Source organism: Neomonachus schauinslandi, chromosome 9 (genome assembly GCF_002201575.2).
Source record: "Neomonachus schauinslandi chromosome 9, ASM220157v2, whole genome shotgun sequence".
Lineage (NCBI taxonomy): Eukaryota > Metazoa > Chordata > Mammalia > Carnivora > Phocidae > Neomonachus > Neomonachus schauinslandi.
The window spans coordinates 22,325,698-22,349,095 of NC_058411.1; the positions used below are offsets into that span (position 1 = coordinate 22,325,698).

Below are 23,398 nucleotides of genomic sequence, written 5' to 3' on the forward strand. Positions count from 1 at the left end.
GAGAAGGAAGGGAAAAATGAAAGGGGGGAATTGGAGGGTGAGATGAACCATGAGAGACTATGGACTCTGAGAAACAAACTGAGGGTTTTAGAGGGGAGGGGGGTGGGGGGATGGGTTAGCCCGGTGATCAGTATTAAGGAGGGCACATACTGCATGGAGCACTGGGTGTTATACGGAAACAATGAATTGTGGAACCCTGCATCAAAAACTAATGATGCATTGTATGGTGACTAACATAACATAACAGAATAAAATTTAAAAAAAAATGTGATTCTACCCACTACACTTGTTAGACAAGGAAAGAGTGGAGACCTAATGGTGTTAATGGCCATGTCTGAGGCCAAATGGTTAATTATTAACAGGAGAAAAAATAAAATGTAGATGCTAAGGAGTGCTGGCTTAGAATCTCAATTAAAGCAACATCAACAACCTTTTATTAAGTCACACCAATTTAAGCCCTTGACTTTATTATCTTAACCCACCCATGAAGTTAGTGTTATAATCTCCGTATTTCAAATGATGAAACTAAGCTCTGTAAAGCAACGCAGCTGAAATCCCATAGCTGGTAAATGAAGGTCTGCCTAGAGTCTTGGTTTTAATCACTTTTTATCCATGAATGAAGTCTCCTAATGCCCGCCTCAATGCACTCTTTCCTTCCTACCATTCTGCTTCCTCACAGCTGTCTTTGTTTACCTTGAACATGAATCATATTGTCCCCTTTCTCTGCCTCTTTCCTCGACAGATAAACATTCATTCATTTAACACATTTTTCTTTTCTTCAACAAACATTACTGAGCCCCTCTTTGTGGCAGGCACAGGGCCAGGCCCTCACTGTTGAGTGATGAACTGCACAGAGATCGTTCTTGCTGTCAGAGTAGTGGTTTCTCAAAGTATCTTCCATCAATATTCTTTCAAAAGATTATGAAGACAGATAACCATGGAGCCAACTGAAGCATAGGGTCATGACCAGGAATAAATGGGTTCATATAACATATTCAGTCATGAGACAAAAACAAAAGAGGTAACAAAGTAGACAGAAGATTCCTACCAACCTATCCACACACATATGACCAGGTAAATGAGCCTCAAGTTAATTTTCTATCCATTTCAATGAATAGAAGCAGTGGGTCATTGAAAATAATCTTTATTTGCCTATATTTAAAGATAGGTTTTAGGAGAATTAAGAAGTAATTTGGAAAAGGAATAGGGAGAAGAAATTGGAGAGGGAAAGTGGGTGATATTACATTTCCAAAAGTGTCCTGAAAACTCTAAGTGGTAGAAGCAGCCCTTGTTATTATGATGACAAATAAACCCTAAGGAAAGAGAATTTAAGACCAGAAGTGAATAGGACAATCTTGCCCACCAGACACAAGGGGTTGTTTCTGGGACTCTTTATTTTTATTTTTTGAGGTGGGGGAGGGGCAGAGGGAAAGGGAGAGGGAGAATCTTAAGTAGGTTCCACACCCAGTGTGGAGCTTGACAAGTGGCTCAGTCTCACAACTCTGAGATCATGACCTGAGCTGAAAATAAGAGTTGGACGCTTAACCGACTGCACCATGCAAATGCCCCTGGGACTCTGCTTAAGGCAAAAAAGGTCAGCAAAACCACTATTGGTGACCCTGGGCACTGGTGAACCTCATCAGGGAGTGAGTGGGCTTGTGGGGGACAAGGTGCTTGGTAGTAAGATCCAGCCTATAAGTATTAAGAGCTGTGTGTACTCCCTGAAAAGGTGCCAGTAGATTTGTATGTTTTGACCAATCCTGACTGAGGATTTACTCTGTGCTGCAGAGCTCTGATAGTGCCTGAGACAAAGATCCTACCATCAGGGAACTCACATACCACTAAGTAGAGGCAATAAACAGTTAAATATGTGATCTAATGTAAGGTAGAGATAGCTGCCAAGGCAGACAAGGTAGGGGGTGGCAGAGAGTGTTATTTTATAGATGGTCAAGGAGGGCTTCTCTATAAGGTGCCACATGGGCAGAAACTTGGATGATGTAAGGGAGTGAGTCTTGCAAATGGCTGGGAAGAGCTGCTTCGGGCAGAGGGGAAAATGGCCAGTGAAAAGACACAGATAGATGGGCGTGGTATGTTGAGGCAGGGCTGGCACTAATGAGGCACTCATCTAAGGTATAATATTTAAGGGAGTGTCCCCAAAATCATTTATTCAAGATACATAATATTTTATCGCAATATTTTAGAGTCAATATCAATGCAAAAAAATTCCACAATAAGCAAACTAACATTTTAAATACAGACAGGATCCAATTCTGCAACTGAGCAACCCTTACTTGCCTCTCCTTTATCTGGGACCTAAGTTCAAGGAAGATCAAGAAGACCTGTGTACCTGGAGCAGTGTGGCAGAAAATATGGCCAGAGAGAGAGCAAGGAGGAGATCCATACATCACACAGTAAGGATTTTGGCTTCAGACTTGGCCAAGTAGTAGGTCGGGTGATTGGTAAAACCACCTGGAGCATTAGAAACATGTTGGGACCTCTACAGTGAGTAGCCAAGAGCTGAACTCCACTTCCCTCCCAGCTGTTCAGATGGCTCAAAATAAGTTCCAGCACTTTAGCAATAGTTCCAGTGGACACTCTATCCTATAAATATAACCATCTAATTAGAAGGACATCTCTACAACTTGTAGCAATCTGAAGACTTCATCTTCATTTGCAGATAAGAAACTTCTCAGAGGAGCCTTTAAGGGACTAATCGCAGCTTTGGGAAGTCCTGATCCCATCCACTAATATTAAAGTATTAAAGAAGGGACCAAAAGAAATGACACTATATTCTCTTCCCTGGCCTATTTGTACTACCAACATAGAGGTCTTTAAGAGCTCTCCCTCTCTCTCTCTTTTTTTTTCCCCCACGAAAACAATGTAATTCCTGAGAGAAAATGTCCCTGGAGTCTTACCAGCTAACGAGAAAATCAGAGTCCAATTTCCTTCCCTCCAAATTATTCTCTGAGAGGGGAAAAGAAAGTACCTGCATGAGGGTAAGGAGGAGGCAGAAGATATTTCTTGGCTGGCAGCTAAAGTCTAATTAGACTGACAAATCTTCAGTGCCTTCTCCAGTTATAAGGCTTGGGAGGAAAGGAACCAGCCCTGGAGATGCACGTTATGTAAGACTGTTAATCAATATTAGTTGAGCCCTGATCCTAAAAATAAACTTCCCCTAGAGGCTCTGTTGTCTAGTGGTGAAAGTGAGGGTTTGGAAACTGTGTGGATTCGTTGTCTCACTTCTGTCAGGCTGGTGGCAGCAAGGAATAGGTGGAGGGGCCCAGGGGAGATAATTCTTTGAGTAAGTACAACCATTCTTGATACAACATGATCGACCTTCTGTTAAAGCATAGTTTTGGGGATGAGGTACATAGATCTGTCTTATATCCCAATCCAAGACAGTTTGATAATTCAAAGAAACTTGAGAAAATTTGGTGCTCTAGCCAGTCCCAAAAAGCTATTGATAACAACATGCTGTAAATGTGTGAGTCATGTGTTTTGCTGAACCACATGAAATTCCTGATATTTGACTATTTTGATCTATAAAAATGGCAATTTCATACACTTGACCCTAACAGAATGCTTTGTATGTAATAATTATTCAGCAAAGCCAAATCCCACTTCAGAAAATGAAAGCATTTCCCATAGAAATCTCTTCTAATTGATGAGTTTAGGGCTCTGGATCAATCTGGGACCCTCAGAGGAAATCCTGGGTGATCATGGGGTTGTGTGGGTATACTCAAAATGGTTCTTCCTGTGCTTGGGAAAATTAAAAAGGGAAACTGTTTAAAATGGAACAGGGAGACAATGTCCTGCCACTCTTAGTCAATTGCAGAGCCAACTGGAAGAGAGGGACCTTGCAAGTTGATACTACTATATAGCACTACTTTACTTTCCCAGCAGGAGGAAGAAAGGCTTTCTCTTCCCCCTGGCAACAGCCCAGTCAATGACAGACTGCCAAACTCAGCCAATGAAAAGCCACCACAGTTTACTTCAACACACTTACTGTTTATAACACCCTTCCCGACTCCCTCCTTTCCTCTATAAAAGAGCTGTCCTCTCCTTTGTTTTCTAGACTTGCCTATGCTTTTGCTGTAGCTTGTTCCCAAATTGTAATTCTGTTATTCCCAAATTAACCCATGTTTGCTTGTAAAATAATGGACAGTTTTATTTTTAAGGTTAACATGCTCATCCAGTCACACAGGAAGTCTAAGCTTTATGAGGATCCGTGAGTTCTGGGAGAGCCTCTTGATTTGAAGTGGTTTCCTAGTGTCTAGGATTCAGTGAAAACTTACAGCGTAGGTCATGGCCTAGGTTCTTTTTACCAACACGGTTGTATTTATTACTCACAACCATGGAAAAGTACTTCATTTTACAGAGAATGAAACCAAGGCTTGGAGAGGCTAATTGATCTGCCCAGAGATACACAGCTAAGTAACCGGAAGAACCTGGAGTCCAGTGCAGGAATTCTGATTTGAGATTGCACCCTCTTCCCTCCCACATACTGGAACTCTACATGGATTACGCTGTATGAAGGATCACGTTTTTAATCACAAGTATTTTTTTTTGTTTGTTTTGTTTTGTTTTGTAGTAATCAATATCAAGGCTGAAGTGTGTTTTTTTACTAGCCCTAGTCTAAAACTGAAAGCAGACCAGAAGGAGGAATTTCCACATAGGTAGAGTTACAAAGCCTGAAAAAGTGGCTTGCTTTTGGAATTTTTGGAAGTGGTTCAAATTTATGAGTTTGAGGTAAGAATGAAATCTCACAAAACTCTCAAGTCTTTCATTTCTACTGTTTATCAGGATAGTTCCAATCCAGCTGAGCATTGTGATTTTCTGGTAACAGGCAGCTCTGACCAATGTCAAAGTGACTTCACCGATGCCGAGCACAGAAAAAGTGGGTCATGGTCAGTATCCTACTAATAGCTTACAGAGGATTCCAAATGGCGATTTGCACAGAACATGCTGAGTTCTTTCTTTACTGATAACGACTCAGGCTGGAGGCTTAAGGTAAGAGAATACACATTATTTTTGGAACTATTTTCCTCTTGGCCCTTTCCTGCCTCACAGGAACATTTTGGTCCTGGTGACTGCAAGTTACCAAAGACTTTTACTTCTTACTTTTGCCTTCTCTCCTGAATGGGGATCAAGGAATTTGAACATAGACTGAGTTGAACTTGTCCATCCTGATAGTAATCCCGACACTGAGGTCAGTTGTAATAGAACTGCTTGCTTAATTGCTGGGCAATCCCTGGTAGTAAGATGCACAGGGAATCCAATGCAGTTCTCCTCTCTGGGTTCTCTACCATTTGGGGGAGTTTGGGGCCAAGACGCTGAGAATCTGGATTTCTTGCTTCTCAGATCTCCCCTATGCATTCTTTGTTCTAGCTGGACTTGGCTATCTCTCTCGGGAATTATCATCCCTGACTTTGACAACATCGCTTCTGACATTTAGCCACCTGAGATTTGTTTCTCTTCCCCATGTATCCAATTATACTCATTCTACAAGGCCCAGTTCCATTCTCACTTCATTCATGAGATCCAGCTAAGCCCTCCCATATAACTCCCTCATTTCCCGCCCACACCACCACCATTTGCAGGTCACTACCTCATATTGTTTGCTAATGTCAAGCTTCATGATGGCAAGGATCCTGGATTCTTTTTCTTTGTAACCTTAAAGACATGTGGATAGATATATTTCATAACAGAACATATTCTCTGAGGCCCATAGAACTCCGGGTTGGTTTAAAATGGAAGAAAAAATTAAAGATGGGAAGTGAGCTATCAGAGAATCCATTCCTGGAACTTAGAAACTTTTCATTTGCCAGGACTGATTCCAACCTCCAAATTCTACCCTGACCCTCCTTCAAATCCCTATCCCCACCAAACTTCCCAGCCCCCACTATGAACTACAGATACTACTGTCAGTAGAAACAACCCCATTTTCTCCTTGCTTGAGAGGGTACTGACTTGCATACCAAATGTTGGGGATAGAATAAAATAATAAGGTTAAAATATATTTAATCTTACTCTTCAAGATGGACCTGTTTTAAGCATTTTACACATATTAACTCAGTTAACCTTACAGCAATCCCATGATATAAGCAGCACCCTAGTGGTACCCTTCCCTCCAATTTTACAAAGTGGTAGATTTAGGTTAGTTATAAATTCTTGCTATCCTCCCATCGTGAAGTGAGGTTTATGTTTCCTTTCCCTGAAACTTCAAAACCTGGAAAAACTTTCACTAGGAGCCCTGAACCTCCATGAACTAGAAACGACATTGAGAGGGACATGGACCCAGCTGAGTCCAGTGTTTCTAGTTAACCCACCAAGACACAAGGTGTGTGAGTGAAGCCAGACTCTCCAGACCAGAGGAGCCACTGAAGGATCTCAGTCAACACCCTGTGGGGCAGAAGAATTGCCTTGTTGAGCCCTGCCCAAATTTCTGAGCCACAAAATTGTGAGATCCAATGACACAGTTATTTGAAGCCACTAAGTTATGGGAAAATTTGTTTCATAACAATAGTTAACTAGAACATATGTGACTTGCTCACAGTCACTTAGCTAATGTGAAGAAGATCTATCTAGGTTTTAAACCCAGGCAGCCCGACTCCAAGCACATGCATTTAATCACTGCTCTAGCAGTGATTTTCACCGAGGAAAAATTAAAATTGTCCAAAGCACACTGATCATTCTGGAGGGAAAACTATCTGTAAGCTATGCCACTTCTGGTTGTTAAATGATGATAAGGTATGTTATAAAGCCTATTTTGTTTTCCAATTTATTCAATAAATATTCATTGAGCACCTATCTTTACTTGAATACTATCACTCACCCACCTGCTTTCTCAATGTACTCACCTGTCTTCTCAATGCACCCACCTGCTTTCTCAATCTTAACTTTCGTGTCTTTTTTTTTTTTTTAATATTCAGGGGAGGACCTAGACACACTTTTTTTTTTTTTAAGATTTATTTATTTTAGAGAGAGAGTGTGCACAAGTGGGGGGAGGGGCAGAGGGAGAGGAAAGAGGGGAAGCAGACTCCCCACCAAGAGGGGAGCCCGATGCGGGGCTCAATCTCAGGATTCTGAGGTCATGACATGAGCTGAAACCAAGAGTCGGATGCTTAAATGACTGAGCCACCCAGGTGCCCTTAGGCACACTCTTCTTAATATAGGATAAAGACCTGATGCTTGGGCACCCTAGCTGTGAGTGATTTAACACAGTCCATGTGATCCACAAGCAAAATGTAACAAACTGGAGGATCAGAAAGATCAAAGTAGTGATTACTTCTGGGAGGCTAGAGCACTGAAGGGCCATGTCAACTCAAAAACTATTAGTTTATGTTCATACACAGGTAAGCGCAGCACTGAAAGCACTTTCCAGTTTTACTCTGATCTGAAATCAACGCAAACCAAAGTCAATCAGAAACGAACTACTCAAATGTTTCTTTAGCTTATGCTTCAAGAAGGAACCAGTAGATTATCGTATAATCAGATGGTTTTAGATCAGGTTTTTATGCTTATTTTATTTCTCCTGGAAGAGTCTAATTTTAGGACAACCCTGGTCTATCAAGGTTATCAAAGCAAAGGAAGACAGAACAGAGTATCATCTGGAAAAGGCTGTAAGATTTCACACATGACTGGCCTGGTAAACATGAAATCCAGACTTCCTCAGTTCTTTTTTCTCCCACAGATCAAATTTTTATCAGTCCACTTCACCCTAGAAAATTAGCTGGATCACACAGGACATATGAGAACTTCTGAGACTGACCTTCCTCACCCTAAGTCCTCAGAGGCTGGGAATTGTCCTAAATCTTGGGTCCCCAGTCCTAGCAGAGGCTTGATGTAATCTGTGCTTGAGATCAGAAAAGGGTTGGGGACAAGGCAGGCTACTGAATTTTTATGGAGCCAAGGGCAAAGTTCTTTTTTTTTTATTTTTTATTTTTGTAGTTTCAAGTTTTTATTTAGGTTCCAGTTAGTTAACATACAGTGTAATATTCGGTTCAGGAGTAGAATTTAGTGATTCATCACTTACATAGAACACCCAGTGCTCATCACAATACGTGTCAGGCAAAGTTCTTATGGCTAGTTGGCAAGAACAAAAAAGTCCAAAATCCTTGGCATCAAATTATTTCCTCTAGCTAATCTTTACAAAGAATATGGACCTTTTTGATCCCTCATCCCAGTCCAATCTAATTCTGCTAGTCTGCTGTCTTTTCTCTAAGAGTTTGCATTTACATACCCTTAAGAACAAAAAGGTCATCAGATTTATAACTCCCCTTCATAGTCATGGTAGAAGCAAAAGGAAAGATACGTAGATCAAATCCCATTATCACTGGACTCAGGAAAAGAAACCCTCACGGGAGGCTGTTAGGGCATGCTCCAGCTGTCCACATCTTTCCATAATGAGAACAGATTCTATGGTGTTCAGAGTCATAATCACTTGCAAGACTTTTGTGCCTTGTACCCTACTCTTCTTTGGAAGTTCTGGCTTTCTCCGTTTTTGGAAAGATTCACCCAGTGTCCTCCTATCTGTGTGTTTGCTGCAGGAGGAAAAGCCAAAAACCCAGTAATTACCATGGCTTAGTCCCTGAATCCCTATGTAACATTAAGTCCTCCCGAGGTCAGTAAAAATTTGGCCTTGAAAAGATTACAGGACAGCCACTCGTATGAAGAAAAAGCCATTTGCTCCTCTGTTTCCCACAGCATTAATGGAATGTATTACGACAGAAACAGAACAAGTCTGCCAGGACCTGGGCAGACAGAACTATCCTTTCACCAACCATAAACAGATCTGCTCTTGAGCTAGAGAGAGTCATAATAGAAATATATATTGCCTTTTATCTTCTTTTCAGTGAGTAGAGTGAAGTGTCAGGAGTTATTGGTTTAATATCACTAGAGAAGAAGCTATTTCTTTTTTGAGCGTGTACATAGGTGTATATGCAACAGCACACACGACTATACGAGTGTGATGCTAAGCCGGTTCTTAATAGCACTTCTAAAACACATAAAATTGGCCTGATAACATCATCAGTGTATACAGCCTCGAATTGTTCCTGTGGAATCTTGTAAGGAGCTGTCTGGGTATTTCTGCTCAAAGAAAAGGGAAAAGGAAGACAACACTTTTATCTCTACTTAACTCGCATAAACTTAGTTCAGAAGAATGAGAACACATAGGGGGGCTTAATTGATTATTGACTCTACATTTACAATGCCCACTGAAATCAATGGGAGGGTGATGTCAAAGACTCAACTGAGGCCCTGGATAATGTCTTAAAACTAAGAAACAGAAAGGACAAGTCCTGATCTACTGAATCTTCTATAAACGCTAACTAGGCTCAGAGTAATTTCCCCACAAGCAATTGGAATGTCTTATTTTATGCCACAGCATTTAAGGCTAATAACTCGATTAACCTCCTATCCCCTACTAACTAGATTTATGAAATGCCAAGGGAGTCAGCAAAGCATTAGGCTTTAGCTTGGGTATAATTACTTTTAAGTGAAAAAATAAAACCATTACCACAAAACTAAGTACTTCCTATATAGCTGAAGTCAGACCTTCACAATTTCTAATGTAATATCAGATCTTGGTCAAATATAAAAGAAACAAAATGGATAAAAAATAACAAGTGATTGATCAACACTTAATAACAAAACAAAGACTGCATTTTACAAGCATTAGTTGAAACTCTAGCTTCAGTTGCCCTTTATTTAATGCCATCCACTGGCCTCAAAACTGAACAATTCATGTTTCAGCAAAGCCACTGAGAGGATGTGAATAGAACTGAACTAGGATACAGTTTCCCCTATGATAACAAATTTTCCTTTGCCCATTTTCCCTTTTTCTGTTGAAAAGAAAAGTAATGAAATGAAAGGGGGAGTATTTCATACTGAAAGTGTTAGCCATTGCTCATTTTGAATAACAGCTTTACTGTTTCAGCAATAAATATGATAGAAATAATAACCCATGAGTGCACACAAAACTTTTATAACTTCTTTAGCAATGAATTTGTTTTTTTCTACTCCTAGATCTTATTACTATGAGCATCTGTAGGCATCCTTTCTACAAACAGTAATTCAGACTCTTTAGCAACATAGCAACACTGACCTTATAGTAATGTCTCAAAGACAAAAAAAAAAAACACAACAGAATCAATTAAGAATTGGAGAAAGGATTACCTGAATGCTTGCTGTAGAGCGATTTTTGCGTGTTGTGGTAGTAGCCATTGTAGTGGTGGTTTCCATGACAGTGGTAGACATTTCTGGTGGCATGGAGGTCGTCTGTGTTGTTCCCAAGATTGACGGGACTTCTCCCACCAGCCGGACACTTCCATTGATTTTAATATTGGGGTTGTTCTCAGCTGCCATGTTCAGTACTTTCAAACCATCATAATAGAGCCCAGAGAGCTGGCCTTGGAAGAGACGTCCTTTGTCTTTTCCACCGATGGCTATTTGCGCCTGGGTGTTGAAGATGGTTAACTGCCGGCCTAGTGGGTTGGGTGGAGGAAACATTATTATTCCCATATGTTATCTCTCTTTGCCTTGCCTGGTCTCAATGGACCAGGCATCAAAACAGGCTTCCGTGAACAAATGAAGGGGAAAAAACTGGGTAACAAAAATTCAATAGACATTAGCAAGTAACATTTCACTATGTTTATCTCTTCCACTGTCTAGCTGAATATCCTAGATAAGCTAAATAATTCAGTCTCTATTTCATTATTATGAGGAAAGAGAAATCTTGGTTCAAAGATCCGCAGTATTGTAGTCTTCTTGGGTATGTAGTTGTGGATGACAGAAAGTAATCCCCAAATCAGGTGATGACAGTAATAAAGCATAAATACCTATCGCACTAATTTTTAACCTACAAAGTCATATAATGGCAACTAAATAGAATTATATATGGCAAACAAAAACTCAGTGAGGTGACTCAGAACACTGAATTAAAAAAAAAAAGACTGATAATTAAATTAACTGAAATGAAATTAAATTCCAATTAAAAGACTTGGATTCATTGCATACTTATAGAAATGAAGTTTACTCACCAAACACCTCATTTCCTAGAAATCTTCATAATACATAATATTCTATCTATACTTGCTGTTTAATAAACATGATGACTGATAATTTCCTACCTCTTTTAATTTGGGGGAGGAATGGGATTATGGTCACACAACTATATCTCTCCCTAAAACATGGGAAATAAACAGGCATTGATAATGTTTCAGGGGTGGGGGAAAGAAAAAAATGCCATTCCAAATCAATGAATTTTAAAAAAAGGGGATGGGTATTCAGGAAAAAAGCAACACATAAAATTCCTTAAAACGATAGGTATGTTCATGTGTTGAAGACTATCAGTAATTCAACTTATTTGGAGTCCCATTTGGGGAACCATTTGTGTTTCTGTGAATAGAAAACTATCAGAATGAAATCATGACAGAATTGAGTTTAGAATAGTGCAACTCAATTTATCTTCTTCCCAACTACCTCTACTTAAAAAAGCCTCTCTTAAGTGCTAGATCTTTCCCAGAAAAATCCAAACAGCTTTTTAAGGCTAAGCAAGTCTATGCTATTATTTCCTTCTGCTTTTCCATATGGAGAAGGGGGAGAGACTTATTAATGGAATTAAATATATCCTTTTTGAGTTTTTCTTAAGTCAGTAATCAAACAATATTCCACTCATTCTTAATCTAATCACTTGCATTATTTTAGCTATAAATGGCTGGAATGTTCTGTTATTCCTGCCTGCTTATTAAAAGGGAGTCTATTTTTAAAAGACTAAGGTTTTTGACCCCACAATCTCTGATATGAATAGAGGCATACTGTGATGTTTGGGCTCTTAACTTCTACCACTATTACACGGTCTTTAAATCTCTACTATGAGGGGCGCCTGGGTGGCTCAGTTGTTAAGCGTCTGCTTTCGGCTCAGGTCATGATCCCAGGGTCCTGGGATTGAGTCCCGCATTGGGCTCCCTGCTCCGCGGGAAGCCTGCTTCTCCCTCTCCCACTCCCCCTGCTTGTGTTCCCTCTCTCGCTGTATCTCTCTCTGTCAAATAAATAAAATCTTTAAAAAAAAAATCTCTACGATGATTAGCTATCCTTGAATTTCTAGTGTATAATGTGGAATGCCCTCTGAATATACATATACAATAAGGGTTGAAATGGAAGAGTCAGAGAAGGGAAAATGTATCTGCTCAGAAGGAACTCTTTATACAAGAGTCAGTTCTGCTCATGGCTCATGGGGTAACTCTTAAGGGCATATTAGTCAAGAATGATTTATGAATAATACCTTTTTGCTTTTTGGAAGCTTCAAACACTGCAGTATGGAGAACTGGCCAAAGAATTTTGTTATAGTGAAAATGATCCGCACTCTATAAAAATATTTGGGGCATGGAAATGTAATCTGTTGGATTTGATAACAGAATTGTCCAGATCCTAAGGGAACAATCAAAATGGATCTAATAGGTTTCCATTATTTTCCCACCAATTCCTTCAGTGCCTAGTGCACATGCATCATCGCCTGTCCTTTGGCCTCTCATTTCTCACATAAGATGTAGCAAAATGTTCAGTGCACAATAACACTGGATAATGGCCTGGAGCTCAACTCTCTTTACTGTTATTTCTTTGACAACAGCTTTTTCTAGGGGGGTTAAGCTTACTGCAAAAGAAATGTCATGATAGAAGGGGAGAATAATACACCCTCAACCTTGCATAGACTTTTGTGGGCAGCTTAACATGATAAAGAAGGAGCTGCCTAAAAGGAGACCTCTAGAACTCAACTCGGTAGCTTACACCAGAGAGCCCCAATGTCAAGCTATCCCTTCCATTCACATAACTGTCGGCCAACCATAATATTTATTCATCTCCTTTTTGGAATATGCCCTAGCACTGATGAACAGTGAATAGGGATAGCTAGTTATAGGTAAGAAATTTTATATTTCTAGTATTTCTGAAAGTACTTCACATCTGTAATGGTCCTCACCTTATTTTCCTAGTGATATTATTCTGCCAGTTATTACAAATAAAAAGAGGGTCAGGGAGAATTGAAATGCAAAGTTGAATTACACTGGCTAGAAATGTTGGATCTCCTTTATTCCAGTTGCCAGAGTGTACTGCATAAAAGGGTCTTTGCTTGTTCGAAACTAACCCAAGCATGGAGAAGGGCAAGACATGTTTCCTGGGCCACAGGAGGAAGCCACTGCTCCATGTCTTGTTATTGCTGCATTCTCAGAGAGATCTAATGATTTCTTGAGAACAAGACATTGGTGGAGTGAAATAGGGAAGGATGTGGTCCAACCTTCAGTTCTCCATCATGCCATAGGAAGTGTTTGGATTTTTGTTTGCTTGTCTGTTTCACAGTCTATTTCTAGCTAGATCTGTTTTTTTGTTTTTGTTTTTGTTTTTTGCTGTTTCAGGATCCTTTCCTAGCCCTCTGTACCTTGGATTGTGTAGTTAAGAGTAAAGCAGGCAGTCACTAAAGTAAGAGTGGGAAACTGAGTCTCCTGTCAGCTCTTCCTGTGATCAACTTACCTCTCTCAGCCAAGCAGGGGTAAGTGAGTAAATGAGAACTGGCCATCACCACCCTCTCCCTCTGAAGGGTTATTATAAGGGGCAGACTGGGGTAAGTTTTATCATTTGCCCCAGATTTCTCAAAATCAATGTCAGACCTCATTATTGTCATTCATTATGATCAATCATTTTTTTTTATAATAAGTAACTATGATATCTATATCTATATCCTAATCTAAGAATTGTTCTATCATCCATAATACTCAATTTGGTTATACTAGCGCAGGGTTTGTAGCAGGTTACTGTCTGCTTTGTTTTGGGTGTCCATCTTCTTGGAAGTCATGATTTTTACCTCATTTGGATATCAAGTTCACATACTGCTTAAATTAAATCTTTGCACGTCTCCAGTCAGTGTTGCACAAAGACTAATTAATTAAACTTCAGAACACCCTTGGGGAATAGGCAGTATTATTTCTCCTCTCCCCAGATGGGAAATCTGAGATATAAAGAGGTTAAGTGGATTGTCTAAGGTCAGAAAGTATCAGTCAATAGTAGACAGAGCCAGAAAACAGACTCAGGAATGCTGTGACCCAGATCTCTTCTCCAATGACAAAAATAACTCCAAAGAGGCATTCCAAGTGCTTCCTGATACGTCTGCCTATTCATCCTTCCATCTTTACCCTTTTCTAACTCGTTGTCTTTACAAGGTCTTTTGGTATATATTTTCTACTCCTTTTGAAGGAAAGGTTAGCTAGACAGAGGAAGGGGTAAAGCAATAGAATGAACAGATGTTACTCACCCAAAGCATTAAAAAAAGTAATTTCAGTTAAAATGGTGTAGAAGAGAAAACCTCCAGGTTTGCAAATAACCATTTTCAATATTATATGCATATATACATACATACATATTTGGTTAAGAAACTAGAAAGCCGCCCTCCATCCCACGTGACCCACCCTTCCCCCTCGGATTTGTTGGCCTTTCGTCCTTCTATATGAAAGCCAACTGATAACAATGCTATCAGAAGGAAAACTAAAAGCCTATTCATAACTTTATAATGGTTTATACAAATGAAAACGCCTGGCATGCTCTTAAACTTAGAGTTGAAAAGGCGATGGAATAAAAGAAAATATTATTAACATAAAATTAAAAGAAAAAGAGTTCTCTCAGGCACATGAGACTCAGACATGCATATCTAGTTTTCTTCTCCTTTTTAAAAAGTGAGGCAATCATAGTCTTTAGTGTTAAAGGGACTTTATGAGCTGGTGATTACTAAACAAAATTATTTGCTTTTTAGAGTTAATTTATTTTTAATTAGACCACATACGTTAAAAACAGGGCAAACAGTTAAGACTCAGCGAGGATTTTCCGTGTTTAAGGGTCTAAATGTTGTCACCCAACTTAAAACTGTAATTAAGTTTGCTTAAGTTGCATATTAATATATTCAATTACTTTTTATGTATCACTCAATCAAATCTCTACGAATTTTAAGGACTCACTGAAGGTCTTGAGACAAGGTAGCTTGTACTGGCTCGGGAAAGAAGGGACTACATAGCTTCTGGAAACAGAGATTTTTCTTCACTGAAAGATAATAGTTTATATCCTAGCAAACAGAAGCCACACAGAAAATTCTAACATCAGGTATAACCGCTGCCCTCTTTTATTAACAAAGTGGTTGTTTTCTTCAGCAAATCAGAACTGCTGTTTTGCCTTTCATGAGCCTTTCTTTTCCAACTCATTGTCTTAGCCACTTGCACTTTTGTTGCATAAATATCAAACACATAAGGGTATTACACAACCAAAGTGTAAAAAAAGCTTTTCTTTTTTTTTTTTTTTTTAGTTTCAGCCAACAACTAGGACACAATTAATGCCTCTTATGAAACACTTTTGCCTCTGTTAAGTTTGAATCTAAAGGCAAAATTCATCTTTCTCATTCTTTCTTCATTTAAAAACAAATGTTAGAAAACACTGCCCCCCTTATAACATTTGTCTTAAGCAGTTTAAGTTACAAGAGTCGATCTGCTGATTTTTTTTAGTTATCCACGCTGGAGAGTAAAGCCAAAACAGCCTCAAGATGTAAGTTTAAAGAATACTTTTGAAATTTCTTTAGAAAGCTTTGGTATAAGAGGTAATTTAAAACAAATTAACAAATAATGTCATGCAGTGGTTAAATTGCCATAATACATTTCTTTTTTTAGAGGTTCCTGGAATTTCTTGTTTGTGGTTGTCACGCTGATAGCAAGCTAGATGTTAGTCCCTTTAACTGTATTTTAATGGCAATGTATTATAGCATGATTTATCAACATATGGCAGGTGGAAGCTGACACAAATTATAATGAAAATTAAAACAGTCATTTATGCAGCAGGCGATTATCATTTAAGGAACATTTATTTGCAGGCTTTAAAAATGAGGGTTTAGAATCAAATGATTTTAAAATGAAAGTTTTAACGACGGTTACCTTTTTCCTGCAGCCACTCCTCTACGGGCCGGTTATATTTGAAGGGGATTTTCTGTTTTACCATTTGGAAGCGTTCATTATCAGTGTTGCCTTTAAAGTTTAAAAAACAGCTTAAAAAACAATCTGAAAAGTCAATACGTCATTAAAAAACATCCTAGGTTTTTGGTTTGTTTATGAAGTTTTTAGAGATAGATATCAATTTATCTTTAGTAGAGGTGGAGTTGAAGTCACTCTGCCCTTGGTTGACAGGTTTGAGTTCAGGAGACTCTTAGCTATGCAGTGCTCCTTCATGTTTTGGAAATGTGGCATGGGATGGGAATTAGAGCTTTGGCTATTTATAGAAATGGGTTTACCTTCACTATTCTCCATCTCACCCCAACCACACCATAATTGGGTCAATGGAGGCACAGGATTTTCTTGGTTTGTGAGTAATTTGCCTGCCAGACCAGCTTCATCTATGGTAGGGGACCCCCAGTGTCTTAGTCACGCATTATCTGATCTCACGGTACTGGGCCTTATCAGAAGCATGGGGTCATGTACTTCCTTATTCTCCTCTCAGTGTTTATAACTGCTCTACCTTCTGGTGGAGGGAAAGACAATTTAAGCCTTGAATGGCCAAGGGAGACTTCTTACTCCATAAAGGAGACCCTGGCATCCTACCAGCTATGTTAAATAGATGGAGCATTATAGATGGTTCTTTACATTTCTATTCCTCTGCCCAGACTTGTTCTACATTTTAAAAAAGAAAACACAAAGTAAATATTTGTAAATCAAAGCAGCTATAAATATAGGTATAGAATATTAGCAGACTTTTAAGCACTTACATTTTATTACTACTAATAAATGCAAGCTTTATATGTTTATCTAGTCTCTCTCTCTTAACTTTCTATAAGAGGTCCTTTCTGAACAAGTAACTATTCATAAAGCCTGTTTGGGATACTTCCTCCAAGCATGAAACACCTAATTAGCTTCAAACCTCAAACATAATGCTTTTAACTGCTACTATGCCCCCTTATTCCTTTTGTAACTGTTGTTACCACCCCTGGATGGTTTGTCTAATTAGGACAGATTTGGAGAGCGGTATTGTGGAGATATACCCCTAATGAATATGCTTCAAATCACAAAATAATGAAGCCACACTTTGGGAACTGTTCTATCTCATCAACCAACCTCACAGTGATCAAAAACTAATGAATTCTAATTCATGACTTTTCACTCATAGCCCTAGATTGGAACTTAGGGAATCCCATTCCAAATTGACAACATTAAAAATGAAATCAAAATCTCAAAACAGGTGTCTTGGAAATCCTTTACAAAGAAGTCTAAAAGCCAGAAAGAACGTGAGGATTAAGTATAGCACCAGGCCAAGTGAGCAGAACATGACCATGGCACTTCAGTCTTAGGGCCACCTTCCTATAGAAGTTATTACTGACATGTGACTAAACTGGTACCTGCTTTCCATGAGGTGCAACATGGGAATGGGGTGGCCATGCTGGGAGATGTTTCCAAGATTCCCCATTCATTTCTGCTATGAACAAATGATTTTAAGAAGCTGACTCACTCTCACTCCCAAGGAATAAAAAAACTAATAACAAAAACATCAACAACAAAAACAAAGCTCATGAAAGAGACAACAATGGATATGTTTCCAGCCTACATCATGGGATCTTATGTGGCTGGGATAAAACATAATATATTAACATATCAAAGAATAAATTACAATGAATGGAATATTATTTCTCATAGAAAAAAACAGGGGGAGAGGGTGTAGGTAAGGAGAAAAAAACAGAAAGGCAACTTCTTGGTGTTTCCATAAGCTCATGGTGAAAGAAATTAATTTTATCTTTTAATACAGTTACCAATTAGAGATTATTCTAATGATCCTCCCTGGTAGATTTGGGGATTCAGAACTCTATTAATCAAAAAGAAAGCTGGGTAAACTCTCACATGTCTTCATAGAAAAGGAGCATGCACTTTTCTGAGAAGAACCTATATCTCGTACTCTTAATCCTACCCTAAAGAAGACAGATAACACAAGGGATATCATCCATCTTCATAAGCTTTGACCCCTCTCAAGTTTTAGTTACAACAAAGTGTTATACTGAAAAATGGCAAATGAGTTGTGCCAGATTCACCTTAAATATATTCTATTACTTTGGGTTTTCTGTAACTGTTGTTGGCTGCAACACTAAATATAGTGATAACCTTCACTCCACTCACTGTGGAATGGATTAGTGAAGTCTGTAACAAATATAAAGCTAAATATTCTTAGAAACATGCAGGCAAAATCAGAAGTATCCAAAATTCCCAACTGCCAGAGTTCTATATGCACTAAATTAACTAAATAAGATGCAATGACTTACTTCCTTGGAACACATAGGGGTTCTTTGTCCTCCTAAGCATCCCCTCCCCATACACTCTCTTTCAAACCTAAAGCTCCATAGAAAATCATTTTGAGGCATGGTACAGGCTAGAAAAAGAGAAAAGTATGTTGGATAATCAATAAGTGATATGTTGGGAGGACAGCATAGCCATGATTCAGCCTTAGACCCATCAGAAAGTGAAAGAGAGAGAGTCATTCTTCTCCATCTCAGCTTTAAAGACATTTAGAAAAAAGTTTTAAGTTTTCCACACCAGATTCATAGCATCTGGCATACTGTTAAAAGTTGTGAAAGATGGAAGGTCATTTGGAAAACCAAATTGGTTTAAATTGCCACATTAACATTGTTCTTAGTCTCTTTTCATGTTCTTGTTGATTTTTATTTTAATTTATCTCAAACATTAGTAAGAACTGTTTTAGAAACATGTGCATGAGAATGAGTTCATTTGCCCCAAGCCCCATGTTGCTAGATTGACTGAAAAGTAAACAATCTTCTAAACATAAGAATTCATACACAGGGACTACCGTGAAAGCTGAGCAAAACTTGTCAAATTCATATACATTCATATTAAATCCTTAATGACATTCAGTTGTACATTTCATATAGCAACCAGTATGATGATATCCTCAAGAAAGAATGGCCTTATGAATAGTAATGTCATAATGTCACTAGAAAGAAGCATATGTGCCTTACTAATTAGACCAAAATGTAATGACCATACTTCTCAAACACACTGAGAAATCTATAAATTGCACCATGAGATCTTCAAATAGACATTTCTTAAATTACTTATATGGATCTGACACTCACCTACATAGAACTAAATTTTAGAAAAAAGAAAACTAGTCACATTTTATTCTGTTTAAAATAAAAGTGTGTGTGTGTGTGTGTGTGTGTGTGTCCCCATGCATTTTTAATCAGAAATTGAGTTTTTTAATGCCACTGGCTCCCTACCTTCATTTGCATTTGTATCACTGGTTCTATTATCAAGTATTTCAACTCCAGGAGACACATCTAACATGCACTGTTGAATTATAATATTGTGAAGAGCAGAATACTCTGAGGTGAAATTATTAAGGCCCAACTGGTTCACACAGAGCTCCAACCCTCATTCAGAAATGAATTCAAAGCCTCATGTTTTCCACATTTGAGCAAATCCATTTAGGATAAAAAAAGAGAGCAGAGTAAGGAAGACAAAGAAAGCAAGTTGACCCTCCAACAATTTCCCAATACATCAGTCTCTCTTTGCAGTCCCAAAGGAGGAATGTTGCAATATGTTGTCAGTCCCAAAGGAATGAATATTTTTTAAATTGAAGAATGGAATGATAGAACTTTTGTATAGCACAGGTAACTTTTATGAGACCTTTATTATCATTATCTATTGGTCCAAGCACAGATCCTATTCATTAGCTATTACACTTATTTTCTGTAAGCCATAATCAATACAGCACAGGAGTTAAGACCATGGGCTTTGGAAACAAATTTGGCTTTGAGTTCTAACATTAACATTCAATAGCTGTGTGATCTCGTGCAAGTGACTTGGCCTCAGTTTCCCCATTTCCCAATTCACCGTAGGACCTGGTATAGTATAATAAGATATAGGATATATACAGAACTTGGGGTATGAAAAACATTCATGTTTTGCAAACTATTATTAATATGATTCAGTTCTTTCCTAATGATCTAAGGGAAGCACAAAGATTCCAGGGTGTACTTCTATGACCTCAGAACTTTACCAGGACTCCATTCAAAACATGGCCATATTCCATTTTGTCCCACAAAGATTATCTTCAAAAGATCAACAAGCCATAGAAAATGAAACATCCTGAATATCCCCCAAATCTCCTAGTTGTTGCTTTTTATATTTCTGAGTCTTCTAAAATATACTTAGCTAACCCCATTTCCAAAACAAAGTGGGTTTCTAAAACCACTGAAAGTAAAAGAGCAATTCAGACACTGACAGATGCGATTTCTTGGTCCAGCCACAGATAATGATGATATACTGCTGCGAAGTTGAGGAAGAGCATCTTAAAGATTCTGGCAATTTGCACCAGGCTGGCAGAAAATGCTTTCTTGCAGGTAGCCTATAAATACCATCTGAAATGTTGTCAAGCACATGGACATGCTAATAGGAATACTGTAACAACATTCATCGGTGCAAAATTAATGCCAGAGGTATTTTTTACATTTTGTTTTGAGTCCTAGAATAAAAGAAAAAAAAGTTTTCTTTATTGTTTTGTTGACACTAAAAAATGAGACCATGGGTCTAATGAACAGTCAAAGAATGAATACTATGAATTAGAGCCAGAGGCAAGAGAAAATCGATGTGAGTAGGCTCAAGCAGTAGGGCATTTCAGAGGTTCTCACAATGTCTCTCTCCCCAAACAACATTTTGTGAGTTTCAAAGGAAATAGAAGACACTAAAGAAAAGGAATTGGTGAAACTCTCTAAGCTCAGCTATGGTCTTGTTCCTGATGTTGACCCAGATGAACTCTCTCAGAGTCAAAAAGGGGGCTGTTGTGCTACCCAAAGGGCATCTAGAATGTTTGGCCACTTGTAAGTGATGGATGGACTGCAACAAAAAAAAAAATATCTGTTATTTATAAACTGCCTTTCAACCAAAGAGCTCAAAATGCAATTATAAGCATCATCTCATTAATCCTCAAATACACCTTTGAGGTTGAAGGAAAAAGAACTATTTATATGTTATGAGCCTTGATCCTTTCATGTGCCAAGGTAAAGAAATTAATCTCTTAGAGCAGAAAACTGATCGGCTGGGGGAAGTGAATTAATAGACCCAGAGCACAAGGGCATTATTAAGTAAGCAAGCTTCTTCAGACTCACTTAGGTGGTTCTGTGAGCCAAGGGAACCACCTTTCCCAAGTGATGAGATGTCTGCTCCTGGACAGTAGTGTGGGTCACCCAGGCATACCCTGACTTGGCCAATGTGTTGGCCCACACTGTCTCATTGCTTTAGATATGTTCAGAAATGGAAAACATATGTGGAAAGGCATATCGTTTCCTTCCTATATCAAAGTCATTGTATTGATCCACCATTTCTAGGCTACAGCGGTTAAGTGGTTGAAGCAAAGATGACTCAGACATGAGTGAAAAGAGCATTGGCTGTGGAGTTAGACTCTGGATGAAATCCTACCTCAGACATTTACCATTTCTGTGAACTTGAACAACTGATAATCTAGATGAGTCTCAGAGTTTCTTCACTTGTCTAAAAAAATGAAGACAACAATACCTTTGTTACAAGGTTTTATACAAATTAAATTCAATAATCCAGGCAAGGACTTAGTTTATGAGTTGAAAGAGGTTGGGAATGGGGAGGGTCTATGATTTACTTTAATTCCCAGGATCTTTCCCTAACACATGCTGGAAAATGAGGACCATGTTAGAGATGTACCCCTGGTGTTTTATATCCAGGTATCCAAGTGACCATGTCTCTATTCCCTGACCTTTGTTCCTGGCCAAGGTGATTTTTTGTGCAGATATGCTAACACTGAACTTCTCTTTCATATCCCAAATCTAATTGAAAGTGCCATTTCTGTTGAAATGTAATTATACTCATGACCATTTGCCCTCATGCAACAATTAGAACATATATCACAATTCCCTATCCTTTTCCTGCACATTGAAGCCATTCTCAACTCTCTTCCTAAAGCTCATTTCTCCTCCTTGCTCCTCATCCACCAAGGATACTTTAAATCCCAGGAATATTAATAAAACAGGGTCCCGGTGACTGCAATATCTTTGTTTCATAATTTAAGGGGATATTTTCAAGCAATTTCTAATAGAATCTGCTTTAGTACGATAGGTCTATGTAGCATCTATTCTTTAAGAGCCACTTTCAAAAATGACATGCTATAAATTAAAATATATATTGACTATAAAATTTGATTTGCTTCCATAATTATTTCAAAATGTGCACTAAAGCTAGACTAGTCAATTTCAATGGCTGAATTTTGTCTAGTTCCTTTCTGGTAAACATGTTTAAAATATCTATGCCTCAGTGTGCCTTTAAGCTTTAATTTCTCCATATATAAAATAAGGATTATAATAATAACTACAACATAGGGTTGTCTTGAGAACCAAATGTATATAAAGTCCTTAGTACAGTATGTGGCACAACTGAAGTGTTTAATAAATGGCTTATTACTGTTGTTGCTATTGTGATATCAGTACCTGATTCAAAAGGGTTAAACTCAAATGAAGGTAAACTTAAAAGAATTACTTCACTACACAATTTTTAGTGTCAAATCTTTTCATTTCCTTTCAACATAAAGCCTTAATGTCCTGTCTTCAACTATTTGACATATGATCCCTTCCAGATTCCCCCAGGCGCCTTTCTTCTTATCACTTATTTCCTCCTTGTTGCAAAAGCCACGGTGTCATTTTGGGGTCATCCTTCCCTGTGATCCATGCATTCCTGCATGTCCACCCTCTGTGTCACCGTGTGTCTCTTTAATCTTGGTTTCTTTCATTTCTTTCTAGCAACATTCCTCTCTCCACTCCCTATCCCCTTCCATTCCTCTCATGCAGAGGAAATCAAACTCAGTGTTTTTAAAGGCAGAATGTTAGAATATTTGGTGCAAAAAGATCATGTATGTGTGATGTTCCTCTACAGTTCAGATTATAGGTAGGAAGTTTGGAAGGATAATTTCAATGGGCAACAAATAAAAACATTTTCATACTCATGAGTAGGAAAGTCACACGAAAATCAACATGTCTGACGCCATAATAAACTGATGGTGTAGTAATCCTAGATCTTATGGAATCCTGGTATTTATAAATTATAGGTCTTTTAGACCAACTTTAAACCTCATGCCTACAAATGAATATATTATTCCCAAGGGATTTAAAGACCACAATCACTGTATCATGTAACACCCACCCTTGACCTGGTTAATATAAGGGTTTGCAACAGTTGTCTAAACAACCACATCATGGCATTGTCACATATTAGGCTTATTTCCAATTAAAACCCAACAGTTTCTAACTGAATTGCTTCCCCCAAAGTTTGGGCCATCTTGCATTCATGCAATACAC

At 38.4% G+C, this 23,398-nt stretch overlaps 1 protein-coding gene across 8 annotated transcripts in view; it reads right to left on the reverse strand.

Annotated features, from left to right (window-relative positions):
* The window catches only part of NRXN3 (neurexin 3), a 1,459,332-nt gene that overhangs the window by 134,601 nt on the left and 1,301,333 nt on the right, over nt 1–23,398 (reverse strand). For 5 of the 8 annotated variants that reach the window (XM_021679606.2, XM_044918184.1, XM_021679607.2 and 2 more), the window contains 2 exons: nt 15,963–16,052; nt 10,180–10,487 (listed from right to left, as the gene is read on the reverse strand). In XM_021679606.2, the coding sequence (XP_021535281.1) occupies nt 10,180–10,487; nt 15,963–16,052 (398 nt within the window). The remainder of the gene's footprint in view (nt 1–10,179; nt 10,488–15,962; nt 16,053–23,398) is intronic. The other 3 variants (XM_021679608.1, XM_021679609.1, XM_021679612.1) reach the window with 1 other exon arrangement.